Source organism: Chroicocephalus ridibundus, chromosome 1, assembly GCF_963924245.1.
Source record: "Chroicocephalus ridibundus chromosome 1, bChrRid1.1, whole genome shotgun sequence".
NCBI lineage: Eukaryota > Metazoa > Chordata > Aves > Charadriiformes > Laridae > Chroicocephalus > Chroicocephalus ridibundus.
Window position 1 is genome coordinate 180,154,487 of NC_086284.1, and position 27,962 is coordinate 180,182,448.

At 38.2% G+C, this 27,962-nt stretch overlaps 1 protein-coding gene across 1 annotated transcript in view; it reads right to left on the bottom strand.

Annotated features, from left to right (window-relative positions):
• TRHDE (thyrotropin releasing hormone degrading enzyme) overlaps nt 1-27,962 on the bottom strand; it is a 226,017-nt gene that overhangs the window by 109,879 nt on the left and 88,176 nt on the right. The window contains exons 4-6 of the mRNA XM_063322932.1: nt 25,121-25,275; nt 19,110-19,223; nt 7,311-7,448 (exon numbers count right to left, since the gene is read on the bottom strand). Of these exons, the coding sequence (XP_063179002.1) occupies nt 7,311-7,448; nt 19,110-19,223; nt 25,121-25,275 (407 nt within the window). The remainder of the gene's footprint in view (nt 1-7,310; nt 7,449-19,109; nt 19,224-25,120; nt 25,276-27,962) is intronic.

Consider the following 27,962-nt stretch of genomic DNA (forward strand, 5'->3'; position numbering starts at 1 on the left):
CACTGAAAGAGCAACATTATATTCAAGGAGAGCTTTTCTGGGAAATCATAATCATTTTCCATTCTGACAAACACAGCTGTTCTAGGGCTGGATAATACCAAAATGGTCAGATGATAAGATGAGCTTTGGTGAAAAGTTTGTCTTAGACATAAATTCTGTTGCAAATTTTAGGAACATGACACAATGAACAAAATTCAGGGGTAAATGACCATAACTAATCATGTTCTTCAGGTGGATATTGTGACATCATTTTCCTTGAATAATAAAACATATCAGTGGCCTAGACAAACTGCTATCAGGACACCATTGACAACAGTAGTTTCATTTAGTCTTGCCACCAAAATCTCTCTTACATGTTCTGACACCACTGACAAGGACAAAAGCACATTATACTTTTTTATTAACTGCTTGTATAAGGAAATCTTCAAGGATGGACAAACACAAGAGACTGATGACATTATTTACATAGATGGGCCATCATGAGAATTCAAGTAGCAAATAAACCAGCACATCTTAAATCCACTGTATTACAAATCTCTTGCAATAATAAAACTGGCTCCACAAACACATATTTTCCATTAGAAGTAACAGACAAAGATTTTCCCTTTTATGATGAATACTTACAGAAGTGTTTAAATGGTCACAGTTACTTGACTTTAAAGAGGAAATGCATCACCGTTCCACCAACCAGCTCCAAAGAGAGTCAAAAAGCAAACTAAGTAAAATAAAACCCTGAATTTGTGATGTTTCTCCATTGATGACTACCTTGGGGATCAGTATGATCTGATAGCTATCTATTAATCCAGCCAATGTGTCTTGTAGTGATATGGTATAGCACTGGGGGTTTTTTAACTAGAGTATTATGCCATAATAAACCAAGGATTTTACAAGTCTATGTCTCAACATAATTTATCTTCACCGACCACACATTTAATCTCATCAAAGATTGAAATCAGGTCTGTTTGACCAGGTTTGTTTCCATGAAGCATGAAAATTAATATTCTTCTTTTTTTTTTTAGTTCACTAAATACCGTGTAAGGATCTCAGTCCTTTTGCCTAAGACTGATTTGCTATTAGCTATAACTAAACGTGCCATTCTACTTTCTCTCTTTTAATACCTCTTTTAAGCTTCGGAAATTATCTAGTACTTAAACATACCTTTAAAAAACAATAACAACAACAAAACAGCATGGCATAGGTTGTTCCAGAAAGCTCCCACCTGAATAGAGGTCCTGCAGGATCATATTTTGATCAAAATATTGATCATGTTTTTACATCAAGCTTTTTTCCTTTTGCTCTATTTCATTACCTCCAGTTTACTCTCTAATTCTTACAACTTGTTCCAAGTTACTTTAACACCTGAAATCATTCCTCTTGTTTTACTGATCTGAACTAGGTTGTGTGTCAGCAAAAGTCATCCCTTGCCTTTACTCAGACATCATTTTTCGGACTCCTCCGGGGAATAAACAGAAACTAGCTGTAAAGGCTTACAAAGGTACTTTCTACTTTGCCCTCTGCTGAAAACAACTGTCACAAAGTAGAGCCAGAGAAGCAGAAAAGGCAAGTGCATTTCAGGAACTCTGGTGCATAGGCTGGTACCTCCGCGCACACTCACCTTTATCAATACTCTGTTTTAAGCCATGGAAACATCTGAGACACAGATGCACTATTCTGTTCCTTCTAGCCCCTGTCAGGGAAAGGCGTATGAGAAATGATGGCAGGGCGCAGTGTTCTTGAGCCACTGTTGCCATTTCTGCTTTGACCGCCTCCTCCAGCCCTTGGGAGCTGCTGCTTGCTGCTGCGGCCTTTCGGCAGGGAACAGGCAGAAGACAGTCTTCTACCACAACGAGTTCCATCTTCCCAATTGCTGTACCTTGACTGAGCAATCTAGTCTAACAAGCTCTTCTTTAAAATAAAATGCGTTTATTAACATTTTGTGCTCCATTTTTATTATTTCCAGTCAAACCCATATACAGTTCTCCCCAGTGTGGGGAGTGTAACAGTCCTGAAGTGCTGTAGGTGTGTAGCTGTTTATATACCACATGCAGTGGCTTCTACGTTTCTTCTTCAGAAAATACTATCTTAACATACACTAAACAGTGTAAAAGGTTAATGACAGCTTGTGTTGAGTCAGGAAGGTGCTCAGATGCCTTAAGAGAGGTATTTTAAGTATCTTGAAGCACCTGCCCAGTTTTACGCACTAGCATCCACCAGCTGGAATGGGACAGCCTGCATACTTTAAGTCAAGCGCTGTTGGGGCTGCTCTGAACTTGAACCTAAAGGTTTCACTGCCTCTGAGTTTCGATGGCTTTCATACTGGAAGCAGTAACGACCTACCACCTTTTTATCTAAACAGAAAGAAATTATTTCCATTACAAGATACTTCCTCTGGTACAATGCATTATGAGCAAATGGCTCCTGAAAGCACCTGCTGCAATCTGGGCACTGACCTGCTGCACTCGCCAAGTCATGGAACAGAAACCAGCACCACACAAACGCGCGCCCAGGACTTAATGGCATTCACAGATGACTTCACAGCTAAATTAGTCAGAGAGAACAAAAAGCTCTCCCTTTACACTGCAGTAAAGGAATGGGTTGCAAAGCCACCTGGATTGTATTGTTAAGACTTTTAACTAGCTGGATGCCATCTTATGTTACTGATTTAGTTATGTGAATAATTAAAATAAAACCTGTTTTACTGTATTTTACAATTTATAAGTACGTATGTAGTATTTCTTTCACTGTTAATGAGCTGCTCTCACTTTTCTGTGGTCGTTTCATAGATGCCCATTGTCACAATTTCATTACACTCATAAACTGAGTAGATTTCACTCTGATACTAATCCTGGTTTTACAGGGCAGAATAGATGTTTTGGATTGGGTTTTGTTGTTGTTTTGTTCTGTTTTCTTATTACAGTGCCAGTATCCTTCCCAGTAGCCAAAGAACAGAAGTAAAAAGCACAAAGTTTTTAGAGAGCCTTTCCAGTCACTGCAGTTAGCCCTCCTGTTCTTCCACGTTCTTGCAGAACATGTTATGCTGTAAAATTTCAAAGAGAATTACACTCAAAAGTATGAGCAAGACGTTCCTTTCCATGTCTTAAATTCTCCTTTGCCAGAACCGTTACTGCAACATACAGGGAAGCTGGGCATTTTGATTTGTGCAAATTTTTAGTTCAACAGATTTCCTATCGCAGAACATCATTGCCTTTGAGGGGAGGCAGGGAGCACGGTCCCCCTTTATTACTATTAGAGATGTATCTTCCTTCCATCACTCAGACACAGAAAGCAGGAAAAGGCATTTTTAAAGAAGCCGCACAGAGTTAAGAAGGAAAAGGAAATTCTACATGCAACAGTTTAGGAAATAATGAACTGTTTGCATCACAAAGCCAGGATCAGTAACTGATCCCACTCCTGAGGTTAATTGTGCTTACAGGGAGGGAAAAAAAAGGAATATTCTTCCTTATTCCAGTCATCCTCTTCCTTGTTTTGATTACTGTTTGTCACTTGGCAAGACATATTCCACTGGGGGTACTTTTATAGTTACACTCCGTCATACTGGTCTTGCCTGCTCTGATTGCTGCCACAGTCTTCAACCAGCACACTTCAAAGCATGCAGCAGGCTGATGGAAACGACTTCAGATATTATCTGGCTCTCTACAGTGTCCTTGGTGCCCTTTCATCCCTTCTCTTATCTGGCTGTGACTACTCATCTAGGGCTATGACTCCTTTAGGTCTGTCTGGGATCTCTCTCCCTCACGCTGTTCTGGGTCTGGCTGCTCCTTTTGAGATGCAGCTGTCTTGTTTCTCCATTTTATTACAGCCGGCTTTTCCTTGCTGATTGTTGCTTCTTATGCTATTCTTGCTGCACTCTCTCCTCCTCTGTTGATGCAGCTCTCCAGGGCTATGATTCCTGCTGTCAGTTATTTCTGGTGTGGAAAGGCTGTCACGCATTTTGCTTTGATTTAACAATTCTCAGATCCACTCTTGTGTTCAACAGGCTATATTTCCTACCGCCTTGGGATATAACCACTTTTCCCGTCATCGTGGGAGGACACTATCTCACTTCCAGCTGCACTAGGAAGACATATCTGCTCTCCGATGTAACTGGAGAGCCTTGAATCATCTACCAGTACTGTTTATTAATGAACTATCACGACTTCTCAATTTTCTCTACATATTTGTGGCCCTAGTGGAGGATGACATGCTTCTATCTGAAGAATGACTAGTATGATGCTTTTGAAAAAGGCAAAACATTACCCTCAACAGCTTAAGTGGAAAAACATTGTGTGCAGGAGGGCTGTGATGCCTGTTTCGCTCTGCTTGTGGGATTACCTGAATACCACTCTTCAGGGGTTTATGTCAAGAGATTTCTTAACGTGTGCAATCACTAAGGACAAGAAAGTGGAAATGAAAAATATATTCAGCTCCGAGGCATTTAAATAGCACGGTTTCAATGGTCATCTCTGAAGTGTACAGAAAGAGAAAGAGGCATATCTTTAAAATCACAGCTAAGTGTCTATCAGGGATGGGCACTTCAGTGGTGTCTAATTGATGCCATATTGATGACAGCAAAGACAGGGAAACGACAATGACATTCTATGACTGCCATTTCACTGAGCAAAAATTAAATGGGAGAAAATTTCATCATTTCAGTACCGTGCAGAAAATCATGAAGAGAAAAAAAGAGATCACATGGACAGTCCAAGGTCCCATGGAGCAGAAGGTATTACAAGGGAAGGAAAAAAAACATCCATTCCAAAATGCAGGGAAAAGATACTGCATGTAGTGCTAAACTATTTAAAAATGAACATTTTATTTAAGACAGTAGAAATGCCCTCACTGATGTTCCTGATCCAAAGTTTACTAGAATCAACACAAAAAATTCCCCAGAACTTAATACTTGACAGCAATTTAAGAAATAGTCAGTAAACAACCAAAAAGCCATCCCAGAAACACCAGCAACAATATCCCTCCAGGAGGGCTCACTGTGTAAGGAGGGCTTTGAGGCACCTGAAAATATTTGAGCACACACCTGTCCAGGTAAAAGCCTTCAGTATAATTTTACAGTTTGGATTTTATTGATGTCCCATTCACCGCAGTACTTATATTGGAGACACTGGAGAGCTAGAAGAACAGGCAAATGTTCTAGCTATCTAATAAATGAGCTTGTTTCCCTAGTTGATTTTAAGTGCAAGCTATGTATGCATGCATACAAGGTTACATAGGAATGAAACTGTAAGATCTACGACATGTTAAATTTGCTCTAATTTATCGTCAGAAGGAAACAGTGTCACATGCCTGGAGGAAGATACAGAAACAGTGAAAAGAGCAGCTATGAAGTCAGTCTTCCTATTAGATATTGCTTGCATCTAAAACCAAAGGACGCATGGTCACACAGAATAGCAGACAGACAAATTGCAAAAATTTCATGGGTGAAAGAGTGGGTCTTTTAATCTCCTCACCTACGAAAGTGTGTAAGTAAATCCTTCCATTGCCATCCCTCAAGGTGGTTTGCTAGATCTGGTAACTGGGTTCAAAATTTACAGGATCAGGCCCTGATATGCACACATTCAGTGTCATCTAGGGTTTGGGAGAGTTGGCCATCAGAGAAACTGAGTGGAGAGGCTGCCATACCCACTGGGCATGGCCACTGTTACACTAAAACAGGAACCTTTAAAAGGACAGATACAAAATAGAGATTGTACTCTAATTCACACAGGAAAGAGAGTGATACTATTAGCCTGCATAAAATAGCTAACAGTATACAGATATGTCCTACTGTTCTATTTATCATTCCAATGTAAACAAAAATTACTTAATGTTTGCAAAGTGTTCATAAGATGAAAAGATAAGTGTCAAGTATTACAGCTTACTGTGTGATATTCCTATTATCATATTAATTAGAAAAAATAATTAGCTTGAAATATGAAGATACTTATGTGAGATAAACGTCTGAACCTACTGAGGTTCAGCTATCACCAGTAAACATATGACTGAAACTCTGAAACAATAAGAATACTTCAGTAAGCTAAAAGCTGCTGGCTATTATAGCCTAATTGACCCAGAGTAATGTTTTCCAAACCAGCTAAGGGCTTTTTGAAAGTGTTACTTGGGCTCTTGAGCAACTCCAGCATTTTAAAATATTTTCTGAAGTATTTTGTGTTTGCATATTACATCCTATACCTATTACATGGGCAGATATACACACACACTCTCATTTGCCCCTCCTTAAAGGCATAAGAACCTTTCACAGAAGAGGATCAAGCTGAAGTTACTGCTGACTGGGAATAGCTGACGAGACCAAGAGAGGATACACCTCTTTCTGAGCCCAGAACGAGCACTGGATAAACTGGAGGCTTAATAGGCAAGTCAGTGCTATGCTGCTGCTGTCTTGGTGCAGCCTGATGTTGGGGAGCTAATGATGCAGAAGAAACGATTATCAAATGCAAAGGTGACAGTCAAAAGACTCTTATTACTCAATCACCAGCAGAGAGATCCAGTGCAGCCTTCATAGCGGAAGGCTGCAGGCAGCAGCCTCCGCGTCACACATCAAGTGCGTTTGGTCATGAAATTAAGGCACAGTATTAAATGTCACACCATGTAGGAGAGAAGCGTCATGTGGCATGACGGTAACCACCAGGTTTTGGGCATATGCTAACAGCAAGCCCAGTCATACGATGGAGAAAGTGGAATTGTGCCACCCTCTTACTCCTGCACAGAAGCTGTTCAGTTCCAAGGCTGACCAAAAGGCTTTCTATCATTCAAACACAATATGAAATTGCCTGAATTTAATATATATTCCTTCACAAAACCACAAGGCAGTTCCTCCACTCTCACTGTTCAGCAGTGACTTCCGAGTTTTCACTCGCTGAAACAAAAATTCACATGCATAGAAAAAAAACAGAAAAAAATCACATTTAACTTTAGTACTTGACAAGTTTTCTGAAGAGTTTTAATAGGACAAAGACTACGCACATCCTTCTCCTTTTTAAAGCATCTAACACAATTCAGACAGTGACACAAAATAAATAGTAAAAAAAAAAAAACTAAACTAAATCTTCTTGCTGAATTCTGACGGCCTCCCAAGTTTATTTATAACATTTAATAACACTGGACGTGTTGAATGTAATTGGCAAAAATCACTGCAGTATATTCCAAATATATTCCACACAAATTAGAGATTCCCAACTAGCAATCACTATCACTGTGGTGTATGTATTTTTACAATGGTATCTGTTTTACAGATGGAACATGAACTTGTAATAGCTACTGACATACCTATATATATAGATAGGTTTAATTAGTCTCACCTTTTTATAGGCGATCCAGTCAAACACCCTGTCAATGTCCGTGGCTTGCTGCACCTCCTGGGATACTGGATGTGAACTGGCCAAACCATCCAGCAACATCACTTCATGCAGGACATCTGTCAGAAATCTCTGCTTTTCCTGAAATACAGCATATGCAGTAATATCGGAGACAAATACATATTTACAACAATACAGAAAAGATGCACAGTTATCAAAGGCAGCCTCTATATGACAGTTGACTAAAATCAGACCTTCTGATCTGAAAGTAAGCCACCACAACCTCCTACAATCTTGAACAGGTATACGGAATAGAAAGGAACTAATTCTAGCATCAGGGATCCCTCTGACTTGAGATCTGTTGCTGCAATGAAACTTGACTGAAATTAAATTAAAGACTATTGAATGAATCAAAACGTATCAAAATTACCGCTTTATTTAGTGAGGTTTAAATCACTTGGCTCTTAGTGCCAACTTCATGCTGCAGGTCGACATAGGACTGGACAATGAGCAGAGCCCACTGCATTGTCTTTCATAACGCTGGTATAGAAATCCTTTCTCCTCAAGAGCTTGCATGCTCTACAAACTTTGTAACTTCCATCTGAAGGAAACCATTGTTACCTCTCTTTACCAGTGGGACAATAGCTGCATATAGAAGTCAAATGACATAGTCAAAGTCACAGCTACATCAGAGGCAGGTGGAAACCCAAACAACATCCAACATACTAATTTATTTCTACACCTTCTATGAACATGGACTGCAAAACTGCTGCATGTTTACTCTGGCAGCAACATTAATTAAGTGTGCATGTACACTCTATGAACTGTGCTGCACTCACTTTTACAGTGCAAGTAGATGGGACCTTTTCAGCTGAGAAATTACATGCCTTAAAATCTCCTCATATTGCATTCATATAGAAATCTCTAATCCAAAAGTCTGTGTCAGGAAAGATGAGCTTCATTTACTTCTTTTTTTCAAGTCACGAATAAATGTAAAGAGTGAATTAAAAATTATGGAAGGTTTAAGTAAGTGTTTTTCACCCTGAAATGACATATCTCAAACTTTATCTAAATTACAACAGTTCCAGAATTAATGTCAAACTACTGCTATAATATAAAGAAACTCTTGGAAATGCTGCATTTTTTTCAAAAGCCATCTTGATGTCCACAGATAAAATAACCACACAATTACATAATAAATTCTATGTTTAATTTCTTGGGTGGCAAGGTTTTGGTATCAATGTGTTAATTTAAATTATATTTATACGAAAGCTGAAAAGCTGTTCCAGTGCTTATCCATCTGGAAATAAACCTTTACGTTAAAATTCATCAGAGCACAAGAAATGTACCTTGAGCTGACTGTATATTCAGGCAATTAAAAACAAGGATGCAGGAAAGCCAATTACCCAACACACTCTTAGTGTTCTCAGCTGGCTGCATGAGGTACGGTTTGCGAAGGGAAAAGTAATGTCTTGTTCATATTATTGTTCATTTCCAAATTTTTTCAGGCATACACAGTTAGTAACTGCCTTTTTTGGGGGGGGAGGGGAGGGAGGGAAAGGTGTAGGGAAACAGTTATGACAATCCTACTCAGGGGAAAATAGCTGAGGTGTAAAGGATTGTAGATGCTTTGGTTACACTTCACTCACATTCTCTATTAGTCAGTAACAGGGCACCAATTTCATCAGAAGCGCGATATGTAACACACACAGGTATGAACACACACAGGTACACACCCGTCTCCAAATTCAAGTCTGGATACCACAACTGACAAACAGTTGAGGGAGTGGATTGTTACTGTTTGGAATTCACTCATTAAAAGGACTGTTGCTAATCACAAATTAATACTTTAAATACAGAACCTGGAATCAAGAAAATCAGCATGTAGGAAACAGCGTGAAGCTATAAGAAGAAGAATACGGAAGATATAAAAAGGACAGGCTACACTTTCGTTACCTCCTGGAGGGCAGAAAAGGAGCATTTTAAATTCATGATCACTCATTCAAGTTACTGTAGTTGAAAAGTCTTCCTTCAAATTTATGGCAGACCGTCACACTGGGATACAACTGGAATAGCAGCATGCCTCCAAACATGTAAACCTGCATTTTAGTGAGAATTAAGAAGGCTCTTGACCTTCTTAGGTCAAGCTAAATTTAGCTTGATTTAAAGATAAATTTATTGAACTAAAAGGAAAACATTCCCACCTTTTCCCATCACTACGCAGCCTCTGAGAGCAGATTTCAAAAGGAGAGTCAAATATAACTCCAGGGAGAGACAGAGAGAGCGAGAGGGGAGCTTGCTGGTTGACAGAGAGCCTGCAGCTTGAAGAGGCAACAGGAAACAAACACAGAAAGAAACTAAAACCGCCTTAATTATCTTGAAGAAACACTACCTCAGCTCCTATTAGTGCACTAAGGGGAAAAGGCCAACACATGTGACCAAACTGCTTATACTGATGCAAGAAGGGCTTTCTGTTCCTCAGTTATTTTACCCTGTGCAGTACGGTGGAATCGATCTGTTTTAACATGATACCTACACGACTAAAGAAACACCGAGCACAGAAATTGTAAAGAAAATCAATCCTGGAATGTGTTTAATGAGGCCAGCAAGCTGTCAACACGGTAGGTGACAGGTTTGCAGCCAGACATGAGACAATGACAAAATGTTGTTCAAGATGACCCTCATCTGAGGGAGTTCAACTGCAAGAGAAAAGCCAAAGGCTGTGATCTGCCCATAAGGAAAAGGAGGCTTCAGGTGACTCTTGAGGCTTTCCTTGGAAAGTCTTGCTAGCTGCGTGTAAGTGCGAGGCTGTGCAGGTCCACGGCTCTGAGCAGGAGCTGGTGTAACAGCAGCAGAAGCCTGGTCTGAAATAAGGACAGAGGTGCTTCCACTCCAATTTGTGCCTTTCTTTAAAGGCAAGCAGGAAGCTCCTCTTGCTCCTTATCTTCCTACTGCCCATGTAGAGTCCTGTCTCCTCATCTCCTCTCCTCAGAGTCTTCCTTGCATTGTGGATAGTCAAAGTCTGGGAGACCAGACCAGCGTCGAGAGGAAAATACATGCCTATTATTTCGTCTTGCTTTCCCCTCTTACTCTTGAGCATTCTTCCTGGTGCACGGACTGAAGTGCTGTTATCAGATGAACAAGCCTTTGGAAGATTTACGTTTTCAGATTATTTCCCAAACACCTGCGGTCACTGGATTCGAGTACTAGTCTCTTCACAGGAATGACTTCTTTTAATCCTGGCCAGTAAGACCTTCTCTGTTTGGTACAAGGTTGTCCTGAAAGAGGTATTCCTTCTCTGTGCTCTCCTCTCCTTAGCCAACCTTTAAACGCTGTGAAAATTCTCATTTGGGTAAAAGCAGCACAAATGCTATGGGCAGCAGGGTCAGAAACTTTCCACCTATAGCAATTCTTCCACATCATGGAAATAATCGGAAGATTCTTAAATGTGGATCTGTAGTGTAAATGATTCCATAGCAGAAAGAATCAGGAGTAAGAAACTGGCTAAGCATAAGAAAGCTTTCTGGTTCTGGTTTATTTTCACCTTTTTCTAGGGAGAAAGGTTTATGGAAAGGTAGTGGTCACTCTTTGTGTATTAATCTCCAACAGGATGTCCACCATTCAACTAATCTACCTCTAAATGGAAAGAAAGCAATTGTGAAATAACATTTTTTGGCAGAAAAGACTGCACCTTCAAGAGCCATTAAAAATTTATTGGGCATAACAGGATAACAATGATGTAATGGAAAGGGGTTGCTGCTGGTGATTTTACAATATCATATTGAGGCATAATATAAGAGTACAAGTTAGCATGACAATAATGTAATACTTAAAGTTAGTCACATAAAAATAATTTCTGAAAATTAATATGGAATACCAGGGAAAAGAATTAAAATGAAAAAACTGGAAAACATCCAAGAGCGGAACAAAAGGAATAGCACAATGAAATCCAAAGCTGATAATTAGTATGCAGAAGAGATCAAAGGCCTCAACATTAAAGGCATCGCCTTTGTTCTGGGACAGCCATTCAAACAGTTTATGGACTGTAGAGAAATCTACATGAATAAAGCTTAATATTGGTGGGCAAATCTGCAAATAATTTTCCTGAGAAACTTGCTGGAAATATCTTCTCCAAAATATAGAGCTTTACTAGTCATCAGGAATACAAAGGAGATACATTATCGCCCATGCCTGACAAAACAAGCACTTGCAAGACGCAATACTTGGGTTTTTACGTAAAGTGCACCCTGAGAAAAAAAAAATAGGAGCAAAATTTTGAAAGCACTCAAAGAACAATATGTATGTATACATATACAATACCAGAAATTCAGTCCTAATACAATATATTTCAAGGTGAAGCTTAACAAACTCCAGAGGAATATCATCTATGAGGAAATGTAAGGTTCAATAAAATACTTAAGGCTAGAAAAGATCCACAGGCAGCCAAAAGTTCTTTCTGTCTACAGAACTAAGTTGTCATAGCACAGGAAGTCTCCTGAGAACTTGCAAATGAAAGCAACATTTCTTTCTCTTTCTCTCTTCCCAACAGTAAATTTTTGAAAATAGCTTGAGCAGATTACAGATTGCTTTTTTTTAATTTATATCTCCGCATGTGTGCTTCAATTATGTGCATAGTTTGTTGAAGAAGGCCTGCAACACATTCTACATTTATCATCTATGAATATGTCATGGTTCCGTGTCTACCTTCAGAACCCTCTTTCCTGCATTTTCAGTCAAAGTCCTTGCAAAATTTCTGTCCCTGTGCTTGAGAAATTTTCACATTGGCTGACAATTTTTGTTGTTATAAAGCAACGTAGATGCTCTAGGAGTTTGTAGTTAAGGAAGACCAACGGCTTTGAGTATCAGGAAGGAGAACTGGCTATGTATTTTCTTTTCAATGAAGTGCCAAACCAGATATTCATGACCGCCTTCTTAAATTCCCACGGAGATGGGTAGTTGATTTGGAGTCTTTGTGCAATTTCATCAGCTACTTCAACTGCTGTTTCTTCTCACCCCTCTGTTTTTCAGGTATAGCTTTGATTTGGTTGTACACCAGATTCATTACGCCAAATGCATGCTTGCAGAATGGGAGGGTGCAGTACAAACAAAGGGAGCGGTACAAAAAGAAACAACGCGTACTGACCACCAGTGCTTTAAAAAAAAAAAAAAAAAAAAGCCTTTTTCACTCCCCAAGATCATGTTTTGTATGTAGTTGCTTTCACAGAAATAGAGTCATAAAGCAAAGAGATGAACGCAAGATTCACTGTCTCCTCATGTCTCCAGAGCATTTTAAAACATTAGGCAACAAAGTATGAAGTTTATCGTCTAACTCAAACTCCACGGGGGGAAGGTGTAGAGGGAATTCACCTCACTTCAAAACACAGTAAATAATATTTAAATGAAAAGTGGCTTTGAGGTGTGGTTGGTATACTGACTCAACTTCCAGCAACATCTGCCAGAGATCACCATCAATGAGAACATTTTTTAGGTGCTCTAACATTTGCTGGATGGATTTTGCACACCTGGACTCTGTATCAGGCTGAAAGTGATGAGATTCAGTGAGCTAAGTCCTGAAGGAATCAAAGACGTTTTGCAGGCACACCAAAAATTACTTATCAGCTTGTGCTCCAAGTAACAGTGGCAGCACATTCAGGACAACTGAAAATTTGAAAAGCAAAGTCTTTCAGTAAGGATGCCCTCAAATACACAGCTACAGCTTTGCCATTTTACTTCCAGTATCAATGATACTTCCTGATGAAGTGCGTGTTCTTGTTTTGGTAGAGCCACCGTACAGTGAGTCGTTGCCTTGAGGCAAAAGTTGCCATAAAGTTTCTTTCTGATTTTTACCGAAGACAAAGTGGTTACTAATTCAAAATTATGTAAAATTCAGCCAGTTGACTGAAGTTTCTTTCTGAAACCAAAGCTTCATCTAACCCTGAACTCAGGAGATTTGAACTCACATGACCCTAAAGCTCTCATCATAATGTCATTTGAACTGCTCTCTCAAGATGAGCAGATAACGACACAAAGAAAGAAGAGACACTGACATTCTCCAAACCTGTACTCAATCTCTTGAATAAATGTTTCGTCTAAATGTTGATATTAATTTATGTCTGATCTCTAAATGTTAAGAGTTAACTACTTAAAGTTAAGAATCCTGTATATTAATCCACCTTGCCAGAGCATAAAAAAAGAAACTTTGTTAAGAAAGACCATGTGGAGATGGAAATTTATTTGCTTAGTTATAAGCTAAATTCAGTATAAGGATTTCTAAACTGGTATACTGAAAAAGGACTAGTAATTAGCAACCAGAAGATCTTGCAGCTTACCTTTTATATGTCTTTTTTTTCCTGCCAAAGTCAATTATACATGAGATTCTAGTTAATTTTACATTGAAAGCTTCCCCCATAGTTGAGTTAAAACAGAAACTCATACAAGGACTGACTTCACTGAGCAGTTACTGGGGGAAAAAACACCCCATGTGGTATTAATTAAAGGCTTACTTTACACCTGCATGGGGAGCCTTTAACCAAAAAAGAAGAGATGAAAGTAGATTTAAAAAATGAGAGGCTGAATCTCTCTCAATGCTGACCCAGCATGATATTGATGTTGGGTCAGAAGGATCAAGCAGGCTACAGCTCAGATCTGAAATGCCAAAATAATAATGAAATAAATCAAAAAGGCCCATGTCTTAAGTCTACTTCAAAACTTATAATCATTTTCTGAGTTTTCTATGAATCAAACAATGCCTAAAAAAGCTGTACAGATGGAGACAAATGCTTTAGGAGGCAATATGAGCCAAAGCACATTAAAGATATACATGTGTCTAATGGCCGAATTCACTTTTAATATTTCAATCTAGCCAATGAGAAAGATAGGCATTTAAGATCATTTATCAAGAATTTGGGCAGCATGTTGCATGATGTTCAAGTACTTAATATAATGAAGTTCATTTAAATGGTTTCCTATTAATGTTTTTAGGCACAGGTATTTTCTTGCAGCATGTATTTTTAAAATAGAAATGTTGACATGCAACCTCTGTATTATTTTCAACTGCCTGTAGTAATGGCAGGATCATCTAGACTGTGGAACCTGATAGTGTGAAGGAAGCATGGTTCATTTTAAGGAAGATGAAAGATGCCCCGCCATGTAGACACAAAATTTTACTCCAAATACTTTAATCACAATTGTTTAATACTAAGGAAATTTCTGGCAAATATGACCATCCTTAATTATAAACGTAGTGAGCAAACAAGGAAGTGGGAGACCTTATCCCAGATCCTCAATGGACAGAGGAGGTAGAGGATTCAAACCTATCTCTGACGTACTACACCTTGACTCAGCCAATAAAGTTGTCAGCAAAGCTAACTTTTATGTAATAAAGAAATGGGAGAAGGCAGTTGGGCTCTGTGAAATGCTTTCTCAGCATCAAGCCGGGTACTGACTGCTAAAGTATTTGACGCTTGTTTGATGGATGAAAGGGAAAATACATGCCGGTAATTCCTGCTGTCATAGTCCTCAAAGCCTACCCCAACACCAGACACATTCAAGGACAAACATGATGGTTCCTTCTACCAGAAAATAAGGAGGCAAAAGATCAGTCAATAAACTCCTGGATCTGTAAGCCACGGTTGAATTCCTTCCTTTACAAACCCACATACAAAGGACTTCAGGATAATAAAAGAAACAAGCAGAGAGGAAGACGGAATATATAGTTGCAAATGGGCCTCTGAAAGAAGGTGAGCAGGGCAGATGAGAAAAGACAGGGCTATGAAGTGGGAATTACCAGCATGTAGTTTTTGCTGTAATTTTCTCTTTTCTCTGATCCTCAAACTAGCAGAGGCACCTTCCACAGAGGTGAGATAACCTTGTTGTATCAGTCGTAAGATCTTACTGCTCAAGAACTCACATCCAGCTGCTGTTGCTTTTTGATGGCATGGAAAGACAACCAAACAGTGACACGGTAAGCCTCTAACAACAGAAACCTCACCTCTACCTCTAAGTCATGAAGTAGCAACAGCCAGGGAATCCACATGCAGATGACTGAGCACACATGATCAAGTGAATGTCTCTGATACCTGGGGGGGACAGCTTGAAGAGCCATCTTTATTTTTAAAACCATCCTGACAACACAGTAACAATTGTTTAAACTCCCAAGACATTGAAGAATGAGATTTAAGAATAAGAATTTGTAACATTTCAGAATAAGAATTCCAAAGAACCCCTAATTTGCGGGATAGGCAAGGCAAGAGGCTAAAATGGGAAGAATGGTGATTTCATTTCCGTGGCAAATGTCTAATGAGTCTGTTGTAGGGACATATTTCCTGCAAAATCAAAGGTAGCTTCACTTTCAAGAGGTAAAAAGTAACATGCAGAGGCTTATTTTTCAGCTGAGGGAAGGAAATTAAAATTTTGAGCTTTGATCTGACGTAACTTAAATTTCAAAAAGGATATTAAGAACAGTGGTGGAACCATGAAGGATCTCAGTACAGAAAGCTCACCTTCCTATTTTAAAACCAGCAAAACTCTGTCCATTTCCTCAGGAGAGTTCTGATGTATCTTAGGTTAACTGCAACAGATAATGGACCGTTCCGTCAGAATGACTCAGTTCATTCTGTTCTTCGCCCAAAATTTTAATAGAAGGATCCAGGGCATAAGGATGGCAAGCGTTTAATAAGGACTGGATTTTCTTTCTCATTAAGATTATACAAGCCTGATGAAGTACGTAAATGCCTTCTGGACAAGACAAGAAATTCTGGACCTGCTGCATGGCTGAATAAAGTGTTACAGCTCCATGGCATTTCAGTCAATACCGTATCCATCCATCTTTCCTGCAGTAAAAGAGGAGTTTATAAAACAATTGAAGAAAAGCTGATAAAATCAAGAACCTCAGAGGAGGAAGAAATGTTTAAGCAAGCTAAATAACCTAGAGGAGAAGGAAAAGCCAGAAAACAGCTTTCAGATAAAACCCATGGCGCTCTGTTTTTTGCAGAACTCAGTGCTGTTGATTTAAGTTATAATTGTGTGAACACACCTAAACGGATATCTCCCCTCGAGAGTCTCAGGTTCAGCCCCCAGGTCTGTGAATGCCAAATAAGATGGACACTGAAAAATGCTCAGCTCTGCTAGAAGAGAAGAATCTTCAGACAAGTACTTAGCAAAACTTTACGGGCTTATCGAGCTTTACTGGTGAAAGCTTACGTGCCTGTAGCCTATAAGCATCCAACAGGTTAGGCAGGAAGCTGTGGATAGATCCATTTAATTCAGATGTATCCATATTGCCCAAGTTGCATTTCCAGACAAAAGTCCTTTTTCTGGAATTGACTACCAGTCTTCTGATTCTACATTTATCCAAAAGAAAAGGTGACAAAAAAATCTTTAGTAAACTGAAAATAGGATGAATTTGACATTTTAGGCCATGGCTTCTTGAGGAAACTTTCAAGGGTAACATTTCAGAACTACAAGAGAAAGAAGCTAACTGTCTAACTTTCCCAATTCTTTTGAGAGAAAGAGGATTTTGGCATATTACTCTCCTTTTCCTGATGCAAAGAGCTGTAGTATCATACACCGTAACATCTTTTATTTTTATTTCACAAGTATGAATTACCGCTGACAAAACACCACCCAGAATGCTGGAATATTGCTCTGTTTAACTACCAGTACAGAAAATAAGGTTTGTAGTTCTTGTTTTTGCAACTGATTCATGATGCTTGTACCGTATCCTTCACTTTTGAAAAAAAAAGAATAAGTTATTTGGAACAGTTTTTCTTTTTATAAATGCTCACTTTTTATTTTTTCAAGTTTACAAATGTCACTATGATCTAAACAGCAAATGCACTTTATACTGATAACAAAAATACCCAACAAGCCAAATTCCAGTAAATGTAGCTTTTGCTTCCTTCCTAAAATCTCTGTAATAAGGCTGAAACATCACAGTATTGATTCCTACTCTCGACTGCAAAAGAATACAGCATGTTGAAACTCATCAAGTGTTCCATCTTGCCACCAATTTTCTAATTATTTAATATGATATATCTATGATATGTCAGTATGGCTATTTTTATATCAAAGGCCAATGATATCCAAGTTCTTATGAAAAGTTTCTGTCTAGCTTCTTTTTAATTTAAGGAAAAACTTGACAGATGAATATATTTTCAGGCACAGCAGTATTACTGTCGTTAATCCTAATTTATTCAGCACGTGTCTGATTTCCCAGTTTAACTGTCATACCTTGTTCAACCCATTCGTTTTGCCTGTATTCTGCTAAGATGCCGGGATTTCACATGATGGGCATGTCATTTGCATAACAGTGAACATTATATTCATTCCACAGAAATCTCAGGCAAATATTCTATATTCCAAATGACTTCTAAAGCAAAGTTATTCTGGATTTGTTAAACTGATTATGTGAAGAACAAATGGCTGATGATTTGAAGATAAAATTCAGTGTATAAACGTTGTCATCTATTGACATTTCACTAGGCTAAAATCATAAAAGCCTGCCAGATTTCATTGCATTCATAATTAGAATCATTACATTGTAATTCAGGATGTGTTTTTCATAGAGATGAAGAGAATGAGTTTTAATACAGCCGAAGCCAGGTAAACCCAACAAGCCTACCTATGCAAGACAGATGTCAGTTCAGATAAAGATTTATTTTCCTTTTCATAATGCAATTATAAACCAAAATTGACACCTGAAAGAAAAAATTAAAATACTACAAAGAATTCAAACTTCACAAGAAGCGTACCTAAAACAAGAGTACCTGTATACAACTATTTTTAAAAAATAGCTTTAACTCATAATTATAGCATCTTCATTTCACGGCACACAAAATTTGATGGGATAAGAATACTCAATAAATCCCCCAGAAACGGGAAAAACCATTTCAGAAGTTAGTACGCAAGAGTTTACGCAAAACATTCAAGCTACAACAAATCTCTATCAGGCAATCTGTATTTTTAACAAGCACTTCGCCACATAATTAAACATGTGCAAACACAAAAGTATAGCAAACAAAAAAATTCTCCAAAGGACAAGAAAATCTATATAGCAACCTTCAATATGGTCTCTCACACAATTTCCTTGTCCTGAGGTCTCGTATCTCTTATTTTTCTTATAAACACAATGTTTCTAGACTACAGTGGTTTATATAAACTAGGACCTGACTAGCTGTGATATAATGGAAAGACTCCGAAAGAATGTCCCAGCATGGCCTTTCCAGTTTGCCCTCAGAGAGCTCCAGTATTTGCACACCGGCTGACAAAGCATGTTCATATTGAAACCTAATTCTCAATTCATTTGCCTCATCTCTAACTTAGTATGTACTGCTAGATGACTAAATAATAGCAGGAAGATAAAACGAGTAAACTCAGGGAGAGGAGAACAGAATACTGGAAGAAAAATATGCTGAGTTTTACAGTATGTTTTAGCCAAACCTTTCTTTCCAATTTATCTGGTGTTTGTGGATAAAATTCAATATTCTGAGTATTTTCAAAAACGGTCCATGTTAAATCATAACTGCTTTAATCCAAAATGTTTCTGAGCAGAGAGACAGCAGTTATTTTAATGTTGGGCTATGATAGACATGACCTTATTTCTTTTGTAACAAATTGCGGATTACACTTTTGGAAAGCTGTCAAATTATTTCACACCTAGTGATTTTGCTTCATTGGACATCTGATACTTCCATGCATCATTTGGTATTTTTCAGCAGTCCCTGTCTATAACAAAAGCAGGAGTAAAACAGCAGAGCAACTTTTCTGTGGAGTCTCCAAATTAACAAAATAAAACAGACTTACCATGTTCCACCCTGGGTAGAGGTAGTCTGTCCCAACAAATTCAAAATAGTGAGCAAAACCTTCTTTCAACCACACATCCTCCCACCAAACTGGAGTCACAAGGTCACCAAACCACTGCAAAGAAAGTTCAAATAAACAATCTTTAGGAAACCATGTTTGCATACATCTCATTTATACAGAACACATTCTTCACAAGTTTTAATAAAAACAGTAGTATATACCACCCACTGAAACTCATTAACTGTTTTTTTCATGTATGAATTAGTTAAGTCTTTACAGGACGCACAAGTTACTGAAGCAAAACATTAGAAAATAACACACAGGGGAGAAGCAGCATTGAGGAGAGTATTCACAGTGTTTACTTTAGTTATCTAAAGTAGATGCTCACCCAGGTTTAAGGGACTAACATAGACAATGGACAGAAAAAGGCTTCTAATTTGAGTAATCTGAGTCATCACCTGAAAACTTGTATACCATGTATATTGCAATCTTGAAAAAGTGGGAACACAATCTCCATATCCCAGACCTAAATTTTAGCATTTCTTCCTCCACGATGTCTGCCCACTAAGATTTACAATACTACTGATGCACCATTCATTGGCCAGTTTCCTAAGGAAAGCAGCTTTAAACAACCATGCCATCTCCCTGTGGGTAGCGCTCAGATGCCTAAAAGCAGGTATTTGATGCCATTTAAAGAACATCCCAGGGTATCTGAGATACCCACACAGGCCTATGAAATTTCACCCAGGACTGACAGGAGATCTGCAGCCTTCCTGAGAAGCAACCAGAGGCAGAGGGTATCTAAAATGGCATTACCCACCTATGTTTATGCAAAGGAACCCTACTGGAGCTGACTGCCTTTCCCATTCTCCCCACGTTGCTCTTGAACGTCCCCACTGGCTTCCGTCAAATTTAGAAAGAAGGACAGAGATCTCAAAGGTAATAAAACTCCTACAAAAGTACATGAAGATCAGCAGCTGAAAAGAGGAGAAGGACCCAAACTGAGGGCAAGGATAGAACATAGCCATTAGATATTCTGCTCAGTAGCTGTCAACAGCCACAAACCTGCCACAGCATGGGACATGTGGGTTTCAGAGGGCTTTTAGACAGAGCTGGGATGACCATTGGAAGAGGAATGAGGACAAAAATTCACAGCAAGACAGGCGTCATCAATTCTTCTCCTCATAGATGACCCTGTTTAAATGACTGGAATGGCCCGGTGCAACCTGGATTACCGTAGCACCAGTGGTAAGAGCAGGAACACATACACTATTATGAAAACATATTTCATGCTCTGTAGCATCATTTTTGCCAAATACCAAAACTTTGTTTCAGTAAAATGGTCTGCCAGGTTTTTTCTTAATGTGATTAGAAATGAGATGAATTCATAATCAACAGAGATAACTTTGAGCTTTCATGGAGTCATAAGCTCTGAAAACACACAGAAATGGAGCAGCAAGTAAGTATTCCAGAGGGAAAGACTCATGTCAGAGCAGAGGAGCTGCTGCTGACACTGTAATGAGAGCGAGGAACGAAAGAAAGCCGAGCTGACCAGTAAGCGGTTTGCTTTCATGACAGTTGGTCTATTTGAAGGCTTTGTCTGGGACCCGAATGAAAGGTCTCGCCTCCGTGCATGCCTTTGTGGAGTGAGAATAGCGCCAAGGAAGGATCAATGCTGCGATGAGGATCTGTGGTGAAGTGAACACGGGGGCTCCAAAGAAGAGACTACAGAAACTGAGATTACCAGATTGCGACACAATGTTCAGTAAATGGGATTTGAACGAAAAAAATGAACCGAAACGTGACAATGAATGTCATTGACAACCAACTTAAGAATTTAGGGAGAAAAACTGAGGTTGACAAAAGTCATATTCACACACTAAGTGAAACTAAAGTTAATGGACACTCCGTGATCATAAACTAGTTGAAGGCTATCAATAAATTAACTCTCTACAGTACCAACAGAGATAGATCCTGATCTTAAGAACATTTACCTGAAAAGACGAAGAATGAAGTGCTTTCATACAGATAATGCACTTTTCACAATTTGAAATGTTAAGAGCAGCATACTACCAGAATAGTATGAAAGTTACATTTATACTAGAATAGGTTCATTAAATGATTTCTAATGAAAACAGACTAAATACAATACCACAGAGTTTATTTCTTGAATTACAAGAGGACTGCTGAACAAATACGAAACCAGCAACAGTCATGGTATGGTATGACTATTCAGAGAAAGACTTAAAAAATAAAGGTTGTAAAGTTCATAATACATCCCCTCAAAAAGAGGGGACTCAAAAGAACTAATATTAACTTACGATGTCACAAAAGAGAATTTCTTTGTGAGTTTTCTGGGTTTATTTATGAGACAATTAAAAGTATTCATTTAATTATCCACCTAAATGAAGAAATATTTTACAGGCATTAAACCAGCATGTGATAGCAATATGAAAATATAGGGAATGTGCCTAACTAGTCTTGAATAGTACCAGAGATAGCTATGAATGTCAGAGACAGAGCAGTCCCAGAGACCGCAATTAATGAAGCCAATTTTTCCAGCAGAAAGGTGCTATTATCTTCCCAGGTGTTATACGTTTGAAAGGAGAACATTAAGTGAAGCACTTCATTTAAGTAATTGTTTATTTATTTATTTGGGTATTTGCCTATGGACACTATTTGCCTAGAGTGAAGATCATTACTTCTTGTCATTTTGGAAAAGAAAAATAAATTAGAATGTATTGATTACATAAATTTCACGTCTCCCTCAGATATTATGTTCAGCCTGATGTGCAGAAGGCACTTATTTTATAGACACACTGAAAGGACACTCTTTCCTATGTGCTTTCTTTACAGATTATTAAAAAAACATTGATTTAGAAATTTTGAATTTGCCTTCTGCTTTCATGCCTATTTAACTCAATCTGTCACACCAAGTTTTGTGCTCAGGTGGGAAAACTATCACAAAAAATCATAATGCATAAATTCAAATGACTCTTTCCTCAAAGGCTGTAGGTGGGACTGATCTGTGATATGCAAATAAAATTGATTACTACCTTAATTTTAATAAGTTATGGTAATTATTTCAAGCTATCAACTTAAGCTGCTAAAAATATGTGTGTTTTGGCCAATATCTCATTTGTCGTTTGGGGCTTTTATGCTGAAACACTTCTTCCAATTATTAATTTTTTTTAAATTAAATACATAAAATGTTCTAAAAGAATACTCAAGCTGAAATATCAAGCACTAGCAACATACAATAGGAATAAACTAAAGCTACCCGTGTAATTTCAATGTGTCCCTCCTAAAACACACACCTAAAATAAATATCTGGTCAAGCATTGCAAAGTCACCTGTGAAGAAATTGGGTGTAAAATTCTTTCTTACATGCTTTTTACCTGTATTTTGACAACCACAGAATTTCTTTGCCCTTCTGCAATGCTGTCTCTTTTTTTCTATCTGTCCTGAATACTGTGCTCAGGTATTAATACCCATCAGGTTTTAGAATTCCGACTTTAAACAGTCATATCTAAAGGTAACAATACAAATTCTTAATATTAATCTGATTTTTCTAATCTTGGGAAGAACATTAGCAAAGCAATTGCTGTGTTACTCTAAGTAACAAGGGTCTCATACAGGTCAGTTTGCTACACACTCAGATATGCTCTCTAAGTCTCAAAGTAATGGGTTTAAAATGAGGTGAAATAGGAAAATGACAATTCTTCAAAAAAAGAAAAAAATGTATTTTAGAGGTGTTCCCTTTCCTCTTACCTGAAATTTTAAAATATATCAATAAATAAAAAGTAAAACTGGAGATGTGGATTCTACTTTTGGCTGTGCCAGAAATTATTTTGGTTAATCTCTGTTATTCTACGTGTAAAAATAAGTGAAGGGGAGGAATATTCATGTGCCACCCCAGGTTCGCAGGTGAGACGATGCACAGCAGAGGATTAAAAATGCAGTGAATAACTAACAATTAAATAGCAGAGGCAATAGATCCTGGACCCAACCTGGTCTCTGTTCAATAACATTTCCAGCTAAGCTAGTATTGTTTACAGATCCTGCTCTATGTTATCCACAGTTAAAGTTTCCCTGAGGGTCTTCTGAGTATGGTAAAATAAAAGCAGACAAAAACTGGCTAAATAAAAACAATACTGTCATGGAGGTGCCAGACAACATTTTGTGGCTTTTATTTTTGGAGGGTTTCTCCCTTTAAACTCTATTTGCAGATGAACATATTCTCTGTGACTCAATTCTGTATCTAAAAAGTAGCAATAATATTTCTGCTACCTGAATATTTTCTATCTTGTCTAGTTATCCAGTGAAGCAGCTGAGCAAGGACCTGATCTGCATGGTCCTAAAACAGAAACAGCAGCAACATGAATGGAAGAAGATAGTTCTAATTAAGCGAACAGCACTGGAAGTTAATAGCAACACGGACACCAAGTAAATCTTCTCATTTGCCCATTTAAGGTCACTTAAAAGGCCTCTATGACTGCATTGCTACTCTAAACTAAATTCAAATATAGTTTTCACCCACTTCATGATCCTCTGATATTCCCAGAACAATGCAAAAAGGCTTCGGTTTCAATGAGAATCAAATAAACAAACTTGGCAAGCTACTGATGTGATAATTGCCCACATCTGAAGGATAAATTGCTCTGGAAGCAGAGGAAATTATTAAAGCGGTACAAAGAATAAGTGGAAGCAATGGAATGACTTCAGAAAAAGGAAGACTTAGGCTGAACACTAGGAAAAAGTTATTGACCATCGGATTTAATCAAATGGTTTTAAGGGAAGCGGCATAACCCCATAATCAGGAGCACTGAACCCGGCACTACAAAACAGACCACGTGGAAGAATCTAATACTAACAGGAGCTGGGATTTGGGAGCCGGGATTTGATGACCTAATATATGTTTTCCACACCCGATTCCTAAGGCACTGTAATTTTTCTAGCTGAACGGTGTGCTACTCTATTGTACTGCAACATAAAGAGCACATAACAAAATCAGATGATGGTATTGAGAACAAACCAGCAATAATTTTCAATAAAAATTTCATGTTGTAGTTAAGGACTTCATATTCATCGACAGATTTAATGCGAAACATGAATACGAACCAAACGCTATTATTTCCAGGTTCATCTACCAGAACTGTATTACAAAGGTTCCCTTTTATATGGTACTTTTTATTTGCAGAAAGTGTTAAGAATTTGCATTGCCTTTTAAAGAATATTGCGTAAAATCACAGATGTAAGCCATGCTGATTACACAGTAGGTTTTCATTCATTTTAACCTGAAGGCTATGATTATGCTCCTTATGAGCACAAGAAAGGGTTTCCTGCGCCTGTAGCAAATTTCTTCAATAACATTTGCATTCAACTCAATATTACTAAACACTCATAATGTGTTTAGTTTGAGATAAGGTGGGAGAAATGTAAAATAAATTGTAATATGGATTTATTACAAAGTTTTCCTATTGATACAAAAGTTTCTGTACATATAAAGACTCAATTACCCCTCATTAGTGAACCGAGGGTCAATATCAAACTAAAAAAAAAAAAAACAAACTAAAAGAAAAAGAAAATGGAAGTATGTGTATATGTGAGGGAAGAAGACGACTACCAAATTGATTTCAGCCAAAACATTTTTTGACATGAACATGAAACTCAGCATGAATCTACTGTAGTCCTGCAATAAATCATTTTCTACAGTTATCAACATATTGAGTCTACACACCAACACCACACTCACGCGCAAACATACAGAATATAATCATCCAGAAGACAGGGAAGTTGTTCATTGCTACTAATTTTCTCTTTTACCCCCATTTTGAGTCTTCCCACTTTCTGCATTGCAGCGGTGTGTCTTACAGATGTCCATCTTATTTGGACTTCAGTTACAATAAAAGTTGCAACTGTTTATGTGAACAACAAAAATCCATTTTCAGTTCTGAAAAGGAATGCACGGTTCCTGACATTAATATCAAATATCTGAATGCCTTTAATACCTGATGACATAGCTCGTGTACAATGACCATGGTGACATCCAGCAGGTATGATATAGAAGAAATGCTTGGATCTAGCAGTATCCTCTGCTCCACAAAAACACTCAGTCCCCAGTTCTCCATAGCAGCATATGGATGCTTAGGCACAGCTAACAGATCTAAAAACAGAAAAAATATATGTTAACTCCTTGTGGGAGCTACTATGCTGAAGAGCTATTGTAAGTAAGGCCATAAATGATCACTAACAGCATTTTAAATAACATACACGTAAAAAACAAAACTTAATTTCAGCTGTCTAGCAATGTTATTTAGGAAACACTAATACAATATTCATTTTTTATCTTATGACACTGTTCACACATGATGACCGTGTTATTGCTGTAACACAATACTTAGTATTTCTAATGGAAGTTTTCTATACAGAATCCAGCTTATTTACAATACCTTCTTGATTTACTTATGGGTTTGATACTGCTTCCCATGTTTACTATCCTATATCAAAGTAGTAACACAGACTTTTACTGCAAGTATTCTTTATGTTTTCATTAAAGCAACTCTTTTATGAACATCTTGCACATCAAACTGTATGCAAGGACTGACATTAAGGGGAGCACTGAAGAACCACTGTTTCACAACAACCAGAAAGATGGCAAACTGTTCAGAATCACCAGTTCTTTACAAAACAAGGCATCTTTCAGTGTGCATTACTGCTGGCATGCATCCCCTGAGAACAGGACGGCTGACCTCTCAGCCCCGCAGGCTGGAACGATGGTGCCATACACAACGTCAGGAGTATTACTTCAGTTTTGTGTTCAGTAAGTGACAAAACATTAGGAAGAAGATGGGAAGATCCTTTGTCATGTTAAAAGAAAAAAAAAAAAAGCGGTGGGGAATTTTTCTCAGTGGCATGAGGTTGAACAAGACATTTTTACAATGTCTATCCATGTGTTAGAAAAATCTTACCGCAGAAGGTTGTGAAGGAGCTAAAATTGACTATCAGTCTGGAAATAAATCTAAAATTACAGTAAACTGACATAGGGAACGAAACCCAATACACAGCGCTGCGTCATGGCAAAAATATCTGAAAGAACCCAGAAACAACTTGTATGTCTACAAGACACCCAGTGCGATCTGTGTACAAATCAGACAGAATTTTGGAAGCTACACTGTCACATCAGCATGGTGCTCCCTCCAGTCAAACTCATTAGCCTGGCTTCTTAATTAATTAGCCCGGCTGCCACACTCCTCTCATTTGGCTGTATTACTTTTGGTTCCAAAGCTAGTTCATTCGTAGTTAACACAACTATTTCTAGATGATATTTCCCTCTGTGGGATGAAAAGTCTCTGGGTTGACTTCCTAACCTGAAGAAGAAAAATTCTGACCTGATTATTCTAAGTAATACTCGAAATTACATCACAGCACTGACACATATCCTAAGTTTGTCTGGTTTGGCTTGTTGATACGTGTGGTAGAATTGGCTTGGCAAACAACCTGCCAGCAGGACCTCTACTTCGGGATTCACAGAAAGTTGCTACTGAAATACCAGGAATGGAGAACTTGGATATATTCCAGCACTCCCAAAAAGGGACGGCTGCAAAAAGCATAAAAATCCCAGACTTCTAGTAAAAGCACAGAGTCAGTCTAGCAGCTACTTCCAAATACAAGCAAACTGAAAATATCCAAATTGCAAACAGAGACATACCACAAATGGTAAAGAATAAATACTTTACGTAAAAGCAGACACTAGAGCAAGGGCCTAAATAAAGAAAATAAGGCAAAAATCCAAAACACGGTGTTCAAGATTAGACATGCAAGTAAATTCAAAATTACATGCTTTTCTTCTTCAGTTGAAACTCGAACACTACTAGTTTTTTAGAATAACTGCTATTTGTTATAAATGACATGCAAAATGAAAAACTCCTGTCTGCTATACAAGGAAGAGAGAAGGATGAAAAAAAGAACACAAAGGCTACTAGGTAAAATCACTGAAGTTAACAGCAAATCTTCATTTACATTTAACAGGGATCTCTCCCATTCTCAACTCCATAAAGAAAGCTGTAACTTCTCCTACAGCAATTAAACTTTCCTCTAAAAGACATCTTCAGAAGAAGAATACAGAGAGACTCTGTTTGTATTTACACCAATTAAGTTTTCAGCAATTCCCCTCAAATAAGCAAGGCGACACCAAAACGGAACTAGCATGAAAGTAAAATCAGTTCCCTACTTTTAACTGATCCTTTTGTTTCCTTTCTGTCTTCTGAATTCATTTGTAGGTTTTGGTCTTTCTTGCCAGTCATAATGGACAGATTTTGTCAGTGTCAGCAAGTAATAAACTGGAATAACTCTGTGGAACTGAGAAACCAGGGAGAGGTCTCATACTAAACACCTTTACAGGCTAATTATAGACTGTCTTTCACTATTTGTGTCATTGGCCTGCTGGTTTAGACCAATACTTTATAGCACTGACACACCAATAAAACCCTCCAACCTGATGGACGGCTAACTGCCTTGCAGGTAGACAACCGCAGAGGGATATTCTAAATCACTTCCATCCAACACAGCCCCGTTGCTCTGCAAGCCTGGAAACTCCCCTCATGCATCAGCTAATGCTGAAAGGGTTTTTCTGAACCGACAAAACAAAACATAATAGATAACCCCGTGTGTTTCCAGAATGCTAATCCCTGCAGGTGACATTAGCATACCAATAATGCTGAACGAATTAAGAAGTGAACAACAAACACACTCCTACCTTTTCCTAGTGCAGGGTCTCATGCACTGCACTTCAGTGCTAAAGAAGAGACTTTCTTCATCTCCAGTGACTGACAGAAGGGACTCTGAACATAC